Below are 14470 nucleotides of genomic sequence, written 5' to 3'. Positions count from 1 at the left end.
AGCTCATCCCACTGGGCCCAGACGGACATATTCAATCGCTCCCTATCCCAATCTGTTCTCCCCACATGCTTCAAGATTGTTACCATTGTTCCTGTACCAAAGAAGGTAAAGATAACTGAACTAAATGACTACCACCCCGTAGCACTCACTTCTGTCATCATGAAGTGCTTTAAGAGACTAGTCAAGGATCATATCACCTCCACCTTACCGGCCACCCTAGACCCACTTCAGTTTGCATACCGCCCGAACAGGTCCGCAGACGACATAATCGCCATCACACTACCCTATCCCATCTGGCCAAAAGGAATACCTATGTAAGAATGCTGTTCATTGACTACAGCTCAGCATTTAACACCATAGTACCCTCCAAGCTCATCATCAAGCTGGAGGCCCTGGGTCTCAACCCCACCCTGTGCAATTAGGTCCTGGACTCTGACGGGCCGCACACAGGTGGTGAAGGTAGGAAACAACATCTCCACTTCGCTGACCCTCAACACTGGGGCCCCACAAGGGTGCGTGCTCAGCCCCCTCCTGTACTCCCTGTTCACCCACGACTGCGTGGCCATGCACGCCTCCAACTCAATCATCAAGTTTGCAGACGACACAACAGTAGTGGGCTTGATTACCAACAACGATGAGACAGCCTACAGGGAGGAAGTGAGGGCACTCGGAGTGTGGTTTCAGGAAAACAACCTCTCACTCAACGTCAACAAAACAAAACAAAGGAGATGATCGTGGACTTCAGGAAACAGCAGAGGGAGCACCCCCCTATCCACATTGAAGGGACAGCAGTGGAGAAGGTGGAAAGTTTTAAGTTCCTCTGCGTACACATCACAGACAGTGTGGTGAAGAAGGCGCAACAGCGCCTCTTCAAACTCAGGAGGCTGAAGAAATTTGGCTTGTCACCCAAAACCCTGACAAACTTTTACAGATGCGCAATCGAGAGCATCCTGTCGGGCTGTATCACAGCCTGGTACAGCAACTGCACCGCCTTCAACCGCAAGGCTCTCCAGTGGGTGGTGCGGTCTGCACAACGCATCACCAGTGGCAAACTACCTGCCCTCCATGACACCTACAGCACCCGATGTCACAGGAAGGCCAAAAAGATCATCAAGGACATCAACCATCCAAGCCACTGCTAGTTGAGAGAGAGAGAGACTGCCAACACTGGTTAGAAGTGATAAGTGCTTTCTCTGGCTTGGACAGCGAGGTTGCAGGTGGACTTGTTAAGGCGGGTAAAGTCTCCCAAAGGCTTCCCACATAATGGCTAGCTGCATTGTACACAGTTTCGGTGGTTAGTAATACACAAACTTTTTGTGTGGGGTAACACGACAATTCAGCTCTATTTATCAACATAATGCATTAGGGGCTTATTGAGCAGGCTATAGGCTCACAAGACTAGTGATACACACTATTTCCTTTCTGTGACATGTGTCCCCTCTCTCCTCAAAGAATTCCAGGATGTTAACGTTATGGTGATGTATTATTGGGTTTTGACTTTCTGGCCACATTGCTGGTGCAGTACAGCTTCAGTGGCACAGGATTTACCCTCCTGGTGGCAGCCAWMSCTGTCCAGTGGGTAATTATTCTGTACGGCGTTGAGTCTTTGTATCACAGAGGAAAGATCTGGATAAATATGATAAGGTCAATAAATAAATCATAGTTGAAGTGTATGGGAAAGATAGGCACCATCTAAAATAAGCTTTTTTTTCCATTATCTTTTTATTCATCTGGCATTGCAGCATTCTGTAGTTGGATCTAAACTAAACAGATTTCGTGGGAGATGGACTCATCTGAACATTACGACTCATCTGAACATTAGATACATTTTGAGATTTGAAAACATTTACCTAAAAGGTCCCAGATTGTTTTACCTGCCAATTAATTTTTTGTTAAAACGTCTATATTCATGCATTATATGTTGGAAACAGACCTTTTCTGTGTTTGGGCCAGCTTGGTTGTTGTAGAGATGTGCACAGCATCCTCCCTCATTGCTATAGGTGCTGTTCTTGGGAATACCAATCCTGTCCATCTCCTCTGTATTGCCCTGCTGGAGGTCTCAGGGATTGTGCTCCATAGCTGGCTACTTCAGACATTCCTAAAGGTAAGCCTACAGCTGATAATTTGTGTTTTTAGACTGTACACCGATGGTCCGGTGTCTGTTTAGGTGTGGTTTTTGAATACCATCATGCTACTCCACATCTTTAGGGCCTTCTTTGGACTGATGTCATGGGTCCTGTACCGACAGGGATCCAAGCAACAGCATGAGAAAATAGACCGTTCTCTGTAATGGGTAAGTATAACAATTGGATTTGCGTATGCACTGATATCAACCTTGGGATCCCGATACATTAAGGCAACATTTCCCAAACTCGGTCCTCTGAACCCCAAAGGGTGTATGTTTTGTTTTTTGCCCTAACACTACACAGCTGATTCAAATGATCAAAACTTGATTAGTTGAATATTTGAGTCAGCCACGCACCCCTTGGGTTCCCGAGGAGTTTGGAAAACTCTGCATTAAGTTACTGATAAACAAAGTAATCAATGGTGAGTGAATGCTCTGTTTATCAAACAATTAATTAGGTTTTTTAAAATCCATACAGTTTAATATCAAGCAATACATTTGTGCCTCTTGAAGTTATGCTGTCTAACCTAAATCATTATTTTGCAGTTTCCCAACCTAGCGGTGCCAAATTGAGATGTTGGAAGATAACAAGGAGACTAAAAGGTCTCCAGAGATGCAATGTATAATTTCAACCATACAATATTCCCATGAATCTCTAAAATATTTTTTGTTTGTTATTTCTTAGTATGTGAAAACTGCACTAATATACCATTGTGATTGTTTTGTGTGAGTCAAACTTCAAATATTAGCAAAGAGAACAGACAAATTGAACTGTGAGAGCTGTGCATAAAGACTCATCTCACACTTGTTTTACATTTTCTATTTAATGCTGCCATAGTTGATCAGGTTCAGTGATCTCAGTTTGGTTACTATACAACTACTGTAAATGTATAAGCATTGCAGTCAAAGAACAGAGATGGTGGTCAGAGCATCGAAACCTCGGAATCAAATCCCTCCTTTAAACTACACCTTGAGTTATGAACCATCAGATTATGGTTCAGTAGAATGGCTTAATTACAGACCCCACATCTCAACAATAGGGAAGACAAATTGCCCACATTCAAGGTTAAATTCTTATTATCAGTAAATGTATAGTAAGAAAATAGGCTATGTACAAGACTAACCCTCCCATAGATGTGTCATGTTCCCCCCCTCTGATGTATGCCCTCATCAGAAAGAAAAATATTTCTAAACATTATTAGTGCACAAATGTGTATTGAAAAAAAAAWGTATAATAATAATCTGCTCATTTATTAWTTTGCACGGTTTCCAAGATAAATAATGGAAGGTAGTAAATTATTGTAACAGAATGGCTCCACACATTGAGTGAAAAGACACCGAGATCCCATTACAAGAATTCAAAAGAAAAGAACATTGAATTAAAACATGAACTGCAAATGATGCTTGAGTAAAATGTACATTTGTACAGCAACAACCAACCTAATTATAAATTAAACAAGTTAATCTAAAAAGCAAAAATATAAAGTCATTATATAAAGTGAATATTTTCTAACACTTGAAAGATGGAAGGTAGTGTTTTGACAGGCCAAAGCGTACACTACTGTCTCATACAACAAGAGAACAGATAGTATGCCAGTTGACAGAAACCAGAAACCATTACTGCCACAAGTCTTCAGTGCGTCCAAACTTAAACACCAAGCCCCTGGAGGAAAAGATTGGGGGTTTATTTAGAGAAAATAACTATCGTAGACATTGTGTTCTATAATACTATGGTCAAACATAAATAAAACGTAATACTTACCCAAAGAAAATGAATGCATTTTGGAAGAAAACCGCAATACCAGGATATACAACAGGTTTCTCTGTAAACATAAAAAATACCTTTATCATTCTTTACAATGTTTTGCACAGTGACGGTTCAATGTCGATGAGCTGTTTGTTTGGGGTACATAACAACAAGCACATGCTGAGTGGGCATGCTGGACTTACTGGGCACTACGAAGCCTCCAAACAGGATCCACATGGAAGCGATGAGAGAGCCGAACGCCAGCATGAAGCCAATGAAGAGCCACACACGAGCTCCTGCAATCAGTGATACAAAGAGTTGGGAGGGATTCATTCGTGACTGAAGCTCTATCTTATTTCAACTGTATGTGGGTGGGTGTATATATCTGTGTGTGTATTCTTATAGCAAGAAGTCAAAAACTGGGCCCCCAGAATTAGGTAAATCATGTTAATCATGTCAAAAAAATACAAACATATACAGCGAGCAATGCCACTCAGAGCTGAACTTATCTATATCAATCTGCATTTAGAGCCAAATCCTAACTTCTTTTCTCTCATACACATACCTGTCTGCCCAATGCAACCTTCACTGTAGCTGTCCCCTCTCACCTGGCCATTCGAGACAGCATTGATCCTAGATAGGTACCAAAGACAAAAGTTGAAAGAGTTAAATGTATTTAAGGAAGATTTGAACAGATAGTTCCTGAATTAAAATGGGACTGACCCCAAACCTGTCTGACACATTCCCAACACAGCATGACTTACATGAGAAAAGCCACAGTAGCGATGACTCCACAGGTGTGATAGGCATGATGGAAGACCGCCTCATCTGGATATTTCACAGCTGCATCAATGATTATCCACCAACCAGTGAAAAACTGCAAGAATATGGATTAAGATTTAGGCAATATGCCACCGCTTTTTCCTCTTTACAGTGATCTAAAGTTTTCAAATGTAATAGCAGAGTAGAACCTACCAAGACTCCAGCAGCTATAGATGCCATGGTGTTTCGCCTCTCTCCCCAGTCCACATTGCACTCGCAGTCTCCGCACCGGACGCTGTCCAAAAACCCTGACATGGTTCTGAGCTGAAAAGTGAAGGGAAAAGGACCTGGGTTAAAGAGTAACAGACACATGCAGGGATGGAGTTGACTATTACAGCTAGGTAGCTAATTACAGTTCATGTATAATTCCTGCACAGTGAATAAATTCACTTTTCCCATCAAGAAAATATTCTAAACTCTGATCAAGCGATTGGTAAAATGTTGCACAGTGTCACGCCCTGACCTTAGTATTCTTTGTTTTCTTTATTATTTGTGGTTAGGTCAGGGTGTGACAAGGGTGATATATTTTTGTCCTGTCTAGGGTTTTTGTATGTTTATGGGGTTGTTACTAGTCTAGGTGTTTTGTATGTCTATGGTTGCCTAGATTGGTTCTCAATTAGAGGCAGCTGTTTATCGTTGTCTCTGATTGGGAACCATATTTAGGCAGCCATATTCCTTGAGTATTTTGTGGGTGATTGTCTATGTTTAGTTGCCTGTGTCAGCACTATTATTATATAGCTTCACGTTCGTTTTGTTGTTTTTGTATAGTTCGTTCAGTGTTCTTCATTAAATAAGATGTATTCAAATCACGCTGCGCTTTGGTCTCATCGCTAGGACGAACGTGACACAGACACTAGTTTGTGAGATGACAAATGCCAGGCACCACTCCACGCATACAGAGTAAAGGTCTTCAAAACAAATAAAATCCCAATAAAATAAAAGGTTTCAGAGAGGACTCAAGACAGACCGGGTGCATCTGACAATTGATGCAGTTGCGCAGAATAAAAACAAAATGGTGATTCAATTCAAGTTTAAAACAATTCACTAATACAGATTATTACCAAGTGCTAAAACAATAATCAACTAAAATATTCACAAGTTGGACCCGTTCCGAAATCTATCCTTGGCTTTCCCACCCGACAGTAATAAATGTATTCATTTAAAAAATGGAGACCCGTTCCCAATGGACCTGTGGACAGTCATACCCGTTCCGAAAAGGCCCGTGGAAAAACAGACCAGTGCAGGTTCGGATCTGAAGACCCTTTCATATCCGAGAGTATAAAGAAACCTCCATCAATCAACGAGCAATATTGGCCAAACTATCCACAGTGACATGTCCTTAACTGCCAATAACACATTACAAAAAACTGTTGCGTTTCGATGTGTAACAAATTCAAAACTTTATAGCCTATTGTTTTATTGGTTTTTACTTTCCTAAAATAATAATTGTCTACCTCACGGTTCAGCTGTCAGAGATTCGGTCATTGCATGCATACAGACCTATCAGCCTATGCATCCACTGTATGATACTAATATATAAAATATAAAAAGGCCTAGCCATAMCTTAGGCCTAGCCTTAGAGAAACCAAGAGAATGATAAAAGACATGCCAGCATCATGTTCCTGACACCAACATGCATTCTGTCAAACATCCTTTCTGAATTTAAAAGTAATCCTCAAATGAATCATCTAGTTTTTCAAAAGTATCTGATTACAATATTTTTGCTGGTAACGTAACGGATTAGTTACCGTTTTTGTAATCCCTTACATGTAACAGATTACATGTAATCTGTTACTCCCCAACCCTGATTGTTAGATTAAAAGGAGTAACTCTGCTATGCCTAAAACATTCTTCCTCCCCTCAAATTCAACTGTCAGTCAGTTGGAGCGCCAGTGTGCACTGCCTTCATACTGTACTAGCTAAGCCTAGTAATAGCCATACCACACCAAAACTTCAAAAGTTTCTTAACTTTATTAGGGTAATATCAAAAGTAAGTTAAGTCATTGTTTATAGGGAAAATGCAAACAGGTTATTATATTGCGGCATTAAATTAAGTTTTGCATCTAGCCCTCTGCTTTTTCATTGAGTGCAAGTAACCCTATAGTAGGCCTACCCGTAATTATATTATATTGCAGCAAAAACATTACAGTTGAACCTTAATTTGGCCAAAGAAAATACTCAACAGAATGAAACACACTTATTGCATATTTAAAGAACTGGTTAAACCTTCAGAAACGTTTTCAACAGGCTAGGCCTATAATTGCAGCAATTACCAAGGCGGCAAGTTCCTACCATAGGCCTACCCAACAAACGACAGAAATAGGATAATGATATTAATTTCACAACAGGTCTTCTTTTAACCTATTTTAAAATAAATACAGAGCACAAAATAAAAACTGTATAAACTTAATTTAGAAAATGTCTCAACAAAATGAAACAGAACTATTTTTTGATATTTAAATAACTGGTTTAGATTTGTAAATAGGACTAAAATAATGACATACAATAATAAAAAATTAAAATAAATAAAAAAGTAAAAAATTGCATCAAACCTGAATAGCGGYTTGCACACAGTACACTTGGCCCGATTACGTTATCCTCATCTTTGTCCACTACAATATTAAAACTTTAAAAACTTTTCCCCAAGGAGGACATTCCCCTTTTCGGCTTCTTTTCACTATACTCTTAATAAATTGTATTGAGTCGCAATTGGCTTACACAGGTACGAAGCTTGCGCAGTTGGCATCACCTCACAGATTAAATTAACATAGGTAGGATCCAAATCGGGTCCAGTCAGTAAATAACTTTTACCCAGACAAGTGKCATTTATATCAGACCCGAGACAAAWATCAAAATGTAGGACCTGGACCTGCTCCCAGGTCGTTTCTCGGAATATCTGGTCTGTTAGACCCGTGAAGACCTCTAATAGAGCGACATAGTAATGGCGTATTTTTGTAGGCACCAACTGCCATGGTTCGTTGCACCAAGCCTATGGAGAAAATTTGATAAACGCGAAACATAAGGTCTGCGGCAAACACAGGTTTAGGAGATCTTAGACGTTTTGTTCTACGAGATAATATTCATCAGCTAACGTCACTGTGTGCATTTTGAATAATTTATAAAATCACATAAAGGCTACGACATTCATAAAGGGCATGTTAATTTACTGTTGTTATCCCAGATAACAAAACGTATAAAATCTCCTAAACCTGTGTTAACCTCAGACCTTTTTTTCGGCGTTTATTCCAAAACCCTATTCTTTCGCCATTAATTTCCCCATAGGGATGGCTGAACGAACCAGAGAACTCGTTTCCCGGATTTTAGGACTACAAGGACTTCATGGGACATGTAGTCTAGCTATATTTCCAACAGTTTAAAACTGCGACAGCGGAAACTATTGTTAAATTGWCAAGGGTCTGCTATCGATCCTTGGGCCGTCCCAACTCTGAGGTTAGGGTTTAGGTAGGGACCGCACAAGGATCCCGGCTCAGTATACCCGATCTTTCAGTGCTAAGGATTCACCTATTTAACACGCGATACATGTTTTTTAACCGTATCCCTGTGTTAAGTCTMTTCGAGCGGATTTAACAAAGAGCAATGTTGACGCTCTCAAGCGCATAAGCTCTCAAACACGAAGAATCACCCGAACAAACGTTTTCAGGAATCACACTAATTATGATAACTTACGTATATATATCGATAGATAATTATTGTTTCAAATAAATCGATACTGCGACATTCCCATGTGTGGGTTTGATCGCAGTCCATTGTTCAAAGCATTTCCTTCCTTGAAGGATCCTTTGTGTTGGGAGGCAACGCACGACCCAGGAGCTCGAACTACAACATCTCAACGGCAATAACAAACACACATTAGAAATGATACTGTCACCTAATATTCAGAGTTATTTACCTTTTCTTTTTGGGGTTCGTTATGGAACCCCTAGACGCCGTTTATAAGCCTATACTTTGATTCTGAGAGAGCTGAGACACGCGCCTGCTCAGTTCACTTTCCACGCCTCTTTGATGTTGGATGCGCCAATGCCAGCGTCAGTTGCGCATTTTTTGTAGATCGGCACAGTACTGTACTCACCATAGATTGTTCCATGTTCATCAATTCAGTAGATTAAATACAATACTTAAATAAAACGTACGTTTTKATTGCACTATTTTATAATAATAGTAAAACATTTTGAAAAGAGAATTCATAGAGCTATGTTAAGTCAGGATAATCACTATGGGCCAGTGGGCATACAGTGTAAGCTACTGTAACCACTCACTGTCTGCATCTCTCTGGCATAGTAGAGGGGAAACCATTGGTTGGAGGATTGTTTCATGACTTTCCATTTCCATGTGACAGTCACAAGTGTCAAATTACTTGCTTTCTTTTCTTTATTTTTCTACACTTTGGAAAAATATATCATGACTAGAGCATCAGAATGTATAGCATGATATATGATATAAATAACGTTTCTGACAATGTTTACATTCATCTTTATTAACATCATGTTGTCAGTACATGGAATGGAAGGTTAAAACAAATGCCTGATAARCATAACTTTTTGCATGACATTTTCATAACATACAGCTGTAGTACTTTCCATAATGGTATACCATTGTTTACAATAACAATAAAATTCAGATATTGCTGAAATACTTAAATTGCTAAAAAGCATATCAACTCTAGAAGGAGTGCCTTGGGAGTCCAACCGTTTTCACTCATGCCCTGTGACTCAGAAACTGTCTCAAAAGTAATAAACAAAGGGAGGTGTTGGTGTCATGATGTGCAATCTCATTGCAAAAGATTGTCTTACCTCCAGTGTAGTAACCCCAGGCATAGGAGAACCTGCTGGTGACCTAGATTGCTCCCAGCACAGCTGCAGAAGTCTGAGAGGTGGAGGGATGAGTGATTGGTTAAAACCTGTTGAGGATAGAGGGCGCTATTTTCACTTTGGGGAAAAATCGTGCCCAATTTAAACGGCCTCGTACTCTATTCTTGCTCGTACAATATGCATATTATTATTACTATTGGATAGAAAACACTCTCAAGTTTCTAAAACCGTTTGAATTATATCTGTGAGTAAAACAGAACTCATTTTGCAACAAACTTCCTGTCAGAAAGTGAAAAATCTGAAATCGAGGCTCTGTTCCAGGGCCTCCCTATCAATTTGCTTGAAATTTATGACTATACATGCACTTCATACGCCTTCCACTAGATGTCAATAGGCAGTGAGAGGTGAAATGGGGAGTCTAGCTATATCTATGGTCAAAAGAGAGGTCTTGGAATGACATGACCCCAATTTCCTTTGTTCAGGAAGACGCGGGAAGGACATCAGCTTTGGCTTCTGAAAAGCTTTCCTTATAGACGGCTAATATCTCCGGCTTTGATTTTATTTGATAAATGTGATAATATCATCGTAAAGTATGTTTTTTCAATATAGTTTTATCAGATTATTGAATTTTTTTCGGGAGTTTTGGCGTGTTCCGTTCTCTGCGTTTGGTGACGATGGACAGCTTCGCGCCACTTGGCAAGTTTTGGTTGCTAAATCAACAGACGAAGAGGACATTCTAAATCCAAACAACGATTATTCTGGACAAAGGACCCCTTGTACAAGATTCTGATGGAAGCTCAKCAAAAGTAGGACCCATTTATGATGTTATTTCGTATTTCTGTCGAAAATGTTTACTATTAGTTTCTGCCCAGATTTTGGGCGCTCTCTCGCTATAACGCAAGCTGTATGTCGTACTAAAGTTATTTTTATAATTCTAACACGGCGATTGCATTAAGAACTAGTGTATCTATCATTTCCTGTACAACATGTATTTTTTTGTAAAGTTTATGATTAGTTATTTGGTCAGAATAGGTGAGTGTCAGAAATATATCCGGAGATTCTGGAAAATAGTTGCTACGTTTTCACAATGTATAACCACGGATTTCAGCTCTAAATATGCACATTTTCGAACAAACCATATATGTATTGTGTAATATGATGTTATAGGACTGTCATCTGATGATATGAAGGTTAGTGAAATAATTAATATCTTTTGCTGGTTTTGTCACTATCGCTACTGTTGCCTTGAATCAATGCTGTTGTGTGGTTGGCTATTGTAGTAAGCTAATATTATGCTATATTGTGTTTTCGCTGTAAAACACTTAAAAAATCTGAAATATTGTCTGGATTCACAAGATGTTTGTCTTTCATTTGCTGTACACCATGTATTTTTCATAAATGTTTTATYATGAGTATTTAGGTATTTCACGTTGGTCTCTATAATTACTCTGGCTGCGTCGGTGCTATTTGTGATGGTAGCTGTGATGGTAGCTGCAATGTAAAACTATGATTTATACCTCAAATATGCACATTTTTCGAACAAAACATAGATTTATTGTATAACATGTTATAAGACTGTCATCTGATGAAGTTGTTTCTTGGTTAGTTTGGTTGGTTCTTGGTTAGTTTGGTTGGTTTTGTGCAAGCTACCTGTGCTGTGAAAGAAATGTCTGTGCTTTTTTGTATTTGGTGGTGAGCTAACATAAATATACGGTGTTTTCGCTGTAAAACATTTTAATGATCGGACATGTTGACTGGATTCACAAGATGTTTATCTTTCATTTGCTGTATTGGACTTGTTAATGTGTGAAAGTTAAATATTTCTCAAAAATATTTTTGGAATTTCGCGCTCTGCCTTTTCAGTGGAATGTGGGAGGAGTTCCGCTAGCGGAACCCCGGGGCTAGACAGGTTAACAGAATAAAGGGGAAACAGAGTGAGGGAAGTAGGACAGAGAGCAATAGTCAATAAACTGTACAACTGAGAAGATGCTGAATCATTTTGTTGCAACGCCAGTGAGATGTGGCCCTTATTGGTATGTGCTGTTGGGTGTGTAAAGAGGACAGATCAATGCAACACAGACAGGGCTGTCAATTATCATCCAGAGAACATGGCATGGCACTCCCACAGCCACGTTGCTTACTTATGTGTATAGACATTATATGAATGGAAAAGGTGTGTACAGCAGTAGTTATATAGAATGAGTCTTGGCTAGAAGACAGCATATACATATGAAGTGGGTAAAACAGTATGTACATTTTATTAAAGTGACCAGTGTTCAATGACTATGTAGATAGGGCAGCAGTCTCTAAGGTGCAGGGTAGAGTACCGGGTGGTAGCCAGCTGGTACCAAATAAAATAAAATGTTATTGGTCACATACAGTACACATGGTTAGCAGATTTTATTGCGAGTGTAGCGAAATGCTTGTGCTTCTAGTTCCAACAGAGCAGCAATATCTAAAAGTTATCTAACAATTCCACAACAACTACCTAATACACACAAATCTAAGTAAAGGATAAGGTACTGGGCGGAGGCCGGCTAGTGGTGACTACTTAACAGTCTGATGGCCTTGAGATAGAAGCTGTTTTTCCAGTCTCTCCGTCCCAGCTTTGATGCACCTGTACTGTCTCCGCCTTCTAGATGGTAGCCGGGTGATACATCATAATAAAAGGTAATACATTTTTAAAATTAAAATCCAAATCTTTATGACAAGGCCCACAGAGATCCTATTGAATTAATAGGGATTCTACATGTAATTTGATGATTAAGCACGTGCATACCTAGGAGGTCCCGTACTGGGAAGAAATTACATCTACTTTCACCCCTGCTTATTATCAAAAAATGACACTGTAGTGATAAACCTTTCATTAGAAGTGTTAATATCTATCAGTATTAACACAGGAATAAGGTCAAAAGTGCACTGTGTATGAGTTGACAAAATAATTATATTCAACTAGGTAGAGATGCTCTGTGAGGCAGTAGCATGCAAAATGCGAGACAGGTTTCTGAAAGTGTATGTGAAACCAATGTGTGTGACAGTATAAGTGATGTAACCTGGTAATGTTGGTTAATGTGGATATGTACTGGATAGACAAGAGCTGCAATGGTCTGGAACACAAGCCACTGAGGTTACACCTCTAGTGTGTTCTGGTGGGCCCTCTGGATGCAGTTGAACACCTGCTCCTTGTCACTGTACATGGTAGGGTACTGCCCAGGAGGAGATACAAAGACAGTGATAAGTACCATATTTCTCTGAGCTCCTTCTTGTGCCAGAAATTAGGGATAGTATAGTATCTGTGTACCACAACTGCATAATCATCGTTACGCTTCGACAGCGTAATTGTGCAAAATAGTATGAAGCGTCATCTGGATATGTATGCAACAGAAGTTCAACATTCACCTTTCTGCTACCATTTCTGTCAAGCCGTCTGGGCATACAATGCATATGTTTGATAAATCCAACTTATGCACCACACCGAACGCACTGCCTCTGCAACGCAATGCTGCAAGGCAAACGCAGCGTTTCAATGGAAATTCATGTAATTCTGGTGTATCAAAATGCAATGACACTGTGTTCGAAGCGGTGTGTTCGAAGCGTTATACCCTGACTATACCGCTGGCATCGCGTGCGCGAGCATTGCAAAATAAATGTAGATATCTGTATTATTCAATTATTGCACGCACACTGCTCACGCGTGTCAACGAGCGTCTGCGTTGCCAAGTGCTAAAATAGAAGTCAGTTCTATTTGTGACGCAGATCCCGCTGCAAGTCCTGCCTCTCCCATCTCCTCATTGGTTTATAGAAGCAGATACCCACGTGCCATCTCCTCATTGGTTATACCCACGTGGGTGATTGAAAGACGAACTGTGTTGTCGGTTGTTGTGGTAATACTATGAAAGTTTAGATGCCAATCWCCATATAAGTTCAAAGAAGAAAAAGACTGGACGGAGGAGAGATGACTAGAAATGATTCAGTTGACCGTTTTATGTGTGGATTAATTGTCGGCGTAGAGGACCTTGTGCATTTCAGGTAAAATAACAACTCAATGTTTATATCCCAGGACAAATTATCTAGCAACAGCAAGCTAGCTAAATAGGACAAGTTAGCTAGCTAGCTAAATTTCCATAAATGTTTAATGCTTTTTGGCCTGTCCCCAAATTCATATAATTGGTTCTGAGTTAGTTTTGATATTTAAACCTGCGTGTCTTGATCACGTTTGTGGGGGCACAAAATCTATTTGCGCACCATGGCAGCCGGTTTGGGTACAGTGTAATACTTGACATAAGGAGAAACAAATGTACATATAGCTATACCACATGCATCATCAGGTGTCCTGTATTTATACTGCACTATCGAGTTCACTTCTATGCGTTTTTCTTGAGTCCCAAGCACATTGCCCCATTCAAGTCTACTCATGTCTGGCTAAGGCAAGATGTGACTGACTGACATTGCATGAAGCTCCCAATTAGAGCAGGATTGGAATTAGTAAAAAAAAAAAAATGTATATATTTAACTAGGCAAGTCAGTTAAGAACAAATTCTTATTTACAATGATGGCCTACCCCTGCCAAATCCTAACAACGCTGGGCAAATTGTGCGCTGCCCTATGGGACTCCCAATCACGGCCGGTTGTGATACAGCCTGGAATCGAACCAGGGTCTGTAGTGACACCTCTAGCGCTGAGAGACCACTGTATCACTCGGGAGCCTCGGATCATTGGGCTATGTTCCAGACAGTTTACAGGGCTAAAATATACGTATATGGCATTGCAGTGCAGTTATTCAATTTTCACACCATTTGACAGTTATTTTATTTACTTACCGTCACATCGTATTTCTTTCTGGCAGCTCCAACTTTATTACTGAGATAATTTTATAGCTGGATCATGTTGAGTTATGTAAATATGACATATCTGAAGCTTGATGGCACCAGCTCTAGAATTTCCATT

The 14470-nt window shown here is 39.9% G+C and overlaps 1 protein-coding gene and 2 pseudogenes across 1 annotated transcript; 1 reads left to right on the top strand and 2 right to left on the bottom strand.

Annotated features, from left to right (window-relative positions):
• The first annotated feature begins 320 nt into the window (after positions 1 to 320).
• Positions 321 to 3242, top strand: LOC111962956 (ammonium transporter Rh type B-like; annotated as a pseudogene).
• tmem50a (transmembrane protein 50A) lies at positions 2931 to 8725 on the bottom strand. Its single transcript, XM_023986474.3, has 7 exons — positions 8605 to 8725; positions 4848 to 4958; positions 4637 to 4749; positions 4438 to 4505; positions 4076 to 4168; positions 3888 to 3948; positions 2931 to 3788 (listed from the first exon to the last, which is right to left on the bottom strand). The coding sequence occupies exons 2-7, from the start codon at positions 4947 to 4949 to the stop codon at positions 3743 to 3745; spliced, it is 483 nt and encodes a 160-aa protein (XP_023842242.1). The 5' UTR covers positions 4950 to 4958; positions 8605 to 8725; the 3' UTR covers positions 2931 to 3742.
• LOC111962955 (glutathione S-transferase 3, mitochondrial-like) lies at positions 6265 to 14388 on the bottom strand (annotated as a pseudogene).
• Between the last annotated feature and the right edge of the window lie 82 nt (positions 14389 to 14470).

This window comes from Salvelinus sp. IW2-2015, linkage group LG4q.2 (genome assembly GCF_002910315.2).
Source record: "Salvelinus sp. IW2-2015 linkage group LG4q.2, ASM291031v2, whole genome shotgun sequence".
Lineage (NCBI taxonomy): Eukaryota > Metazoa > Chordata > Actinopteri > Salmoniformes > Salmonidae > Salvelinus > Salvelinus sp. IW2-2015.
The sequence above is the reverse complement of the archived record's forward strand: the minus strand, read 5'-3'. Positions and strand labels throughout refer to the sequence as shown.

What these genes read in the sequence shown, in the direction of transcription:
- tmem50a (XM_023986474.3), bottom strand. Translation starts at nt 4,949, where the DNA reads ATGTCAGGGTTTTTGGACAGCGTCCGGTGCGGAGACTGCGAGTGCAAT. An exon ending in TGGAGGCTTCGTAGTGCCCA is followed by an intron (nt 3,949 to 4,075) that starts GTAAGTCCAGCA and finishes TTATGTTTACAG; the next exon opens with AGAAACCTGTTGTATATCCT. An exon ending in AATGCATTCATTTTCTTTGG is followed by an intron (nt 3,789 to 3,887) that starts GTAAGTATTACG and finishes CTTTTCCTCCAG; the next exon opens with GGGCTTGGTGTTTAAGTTTG.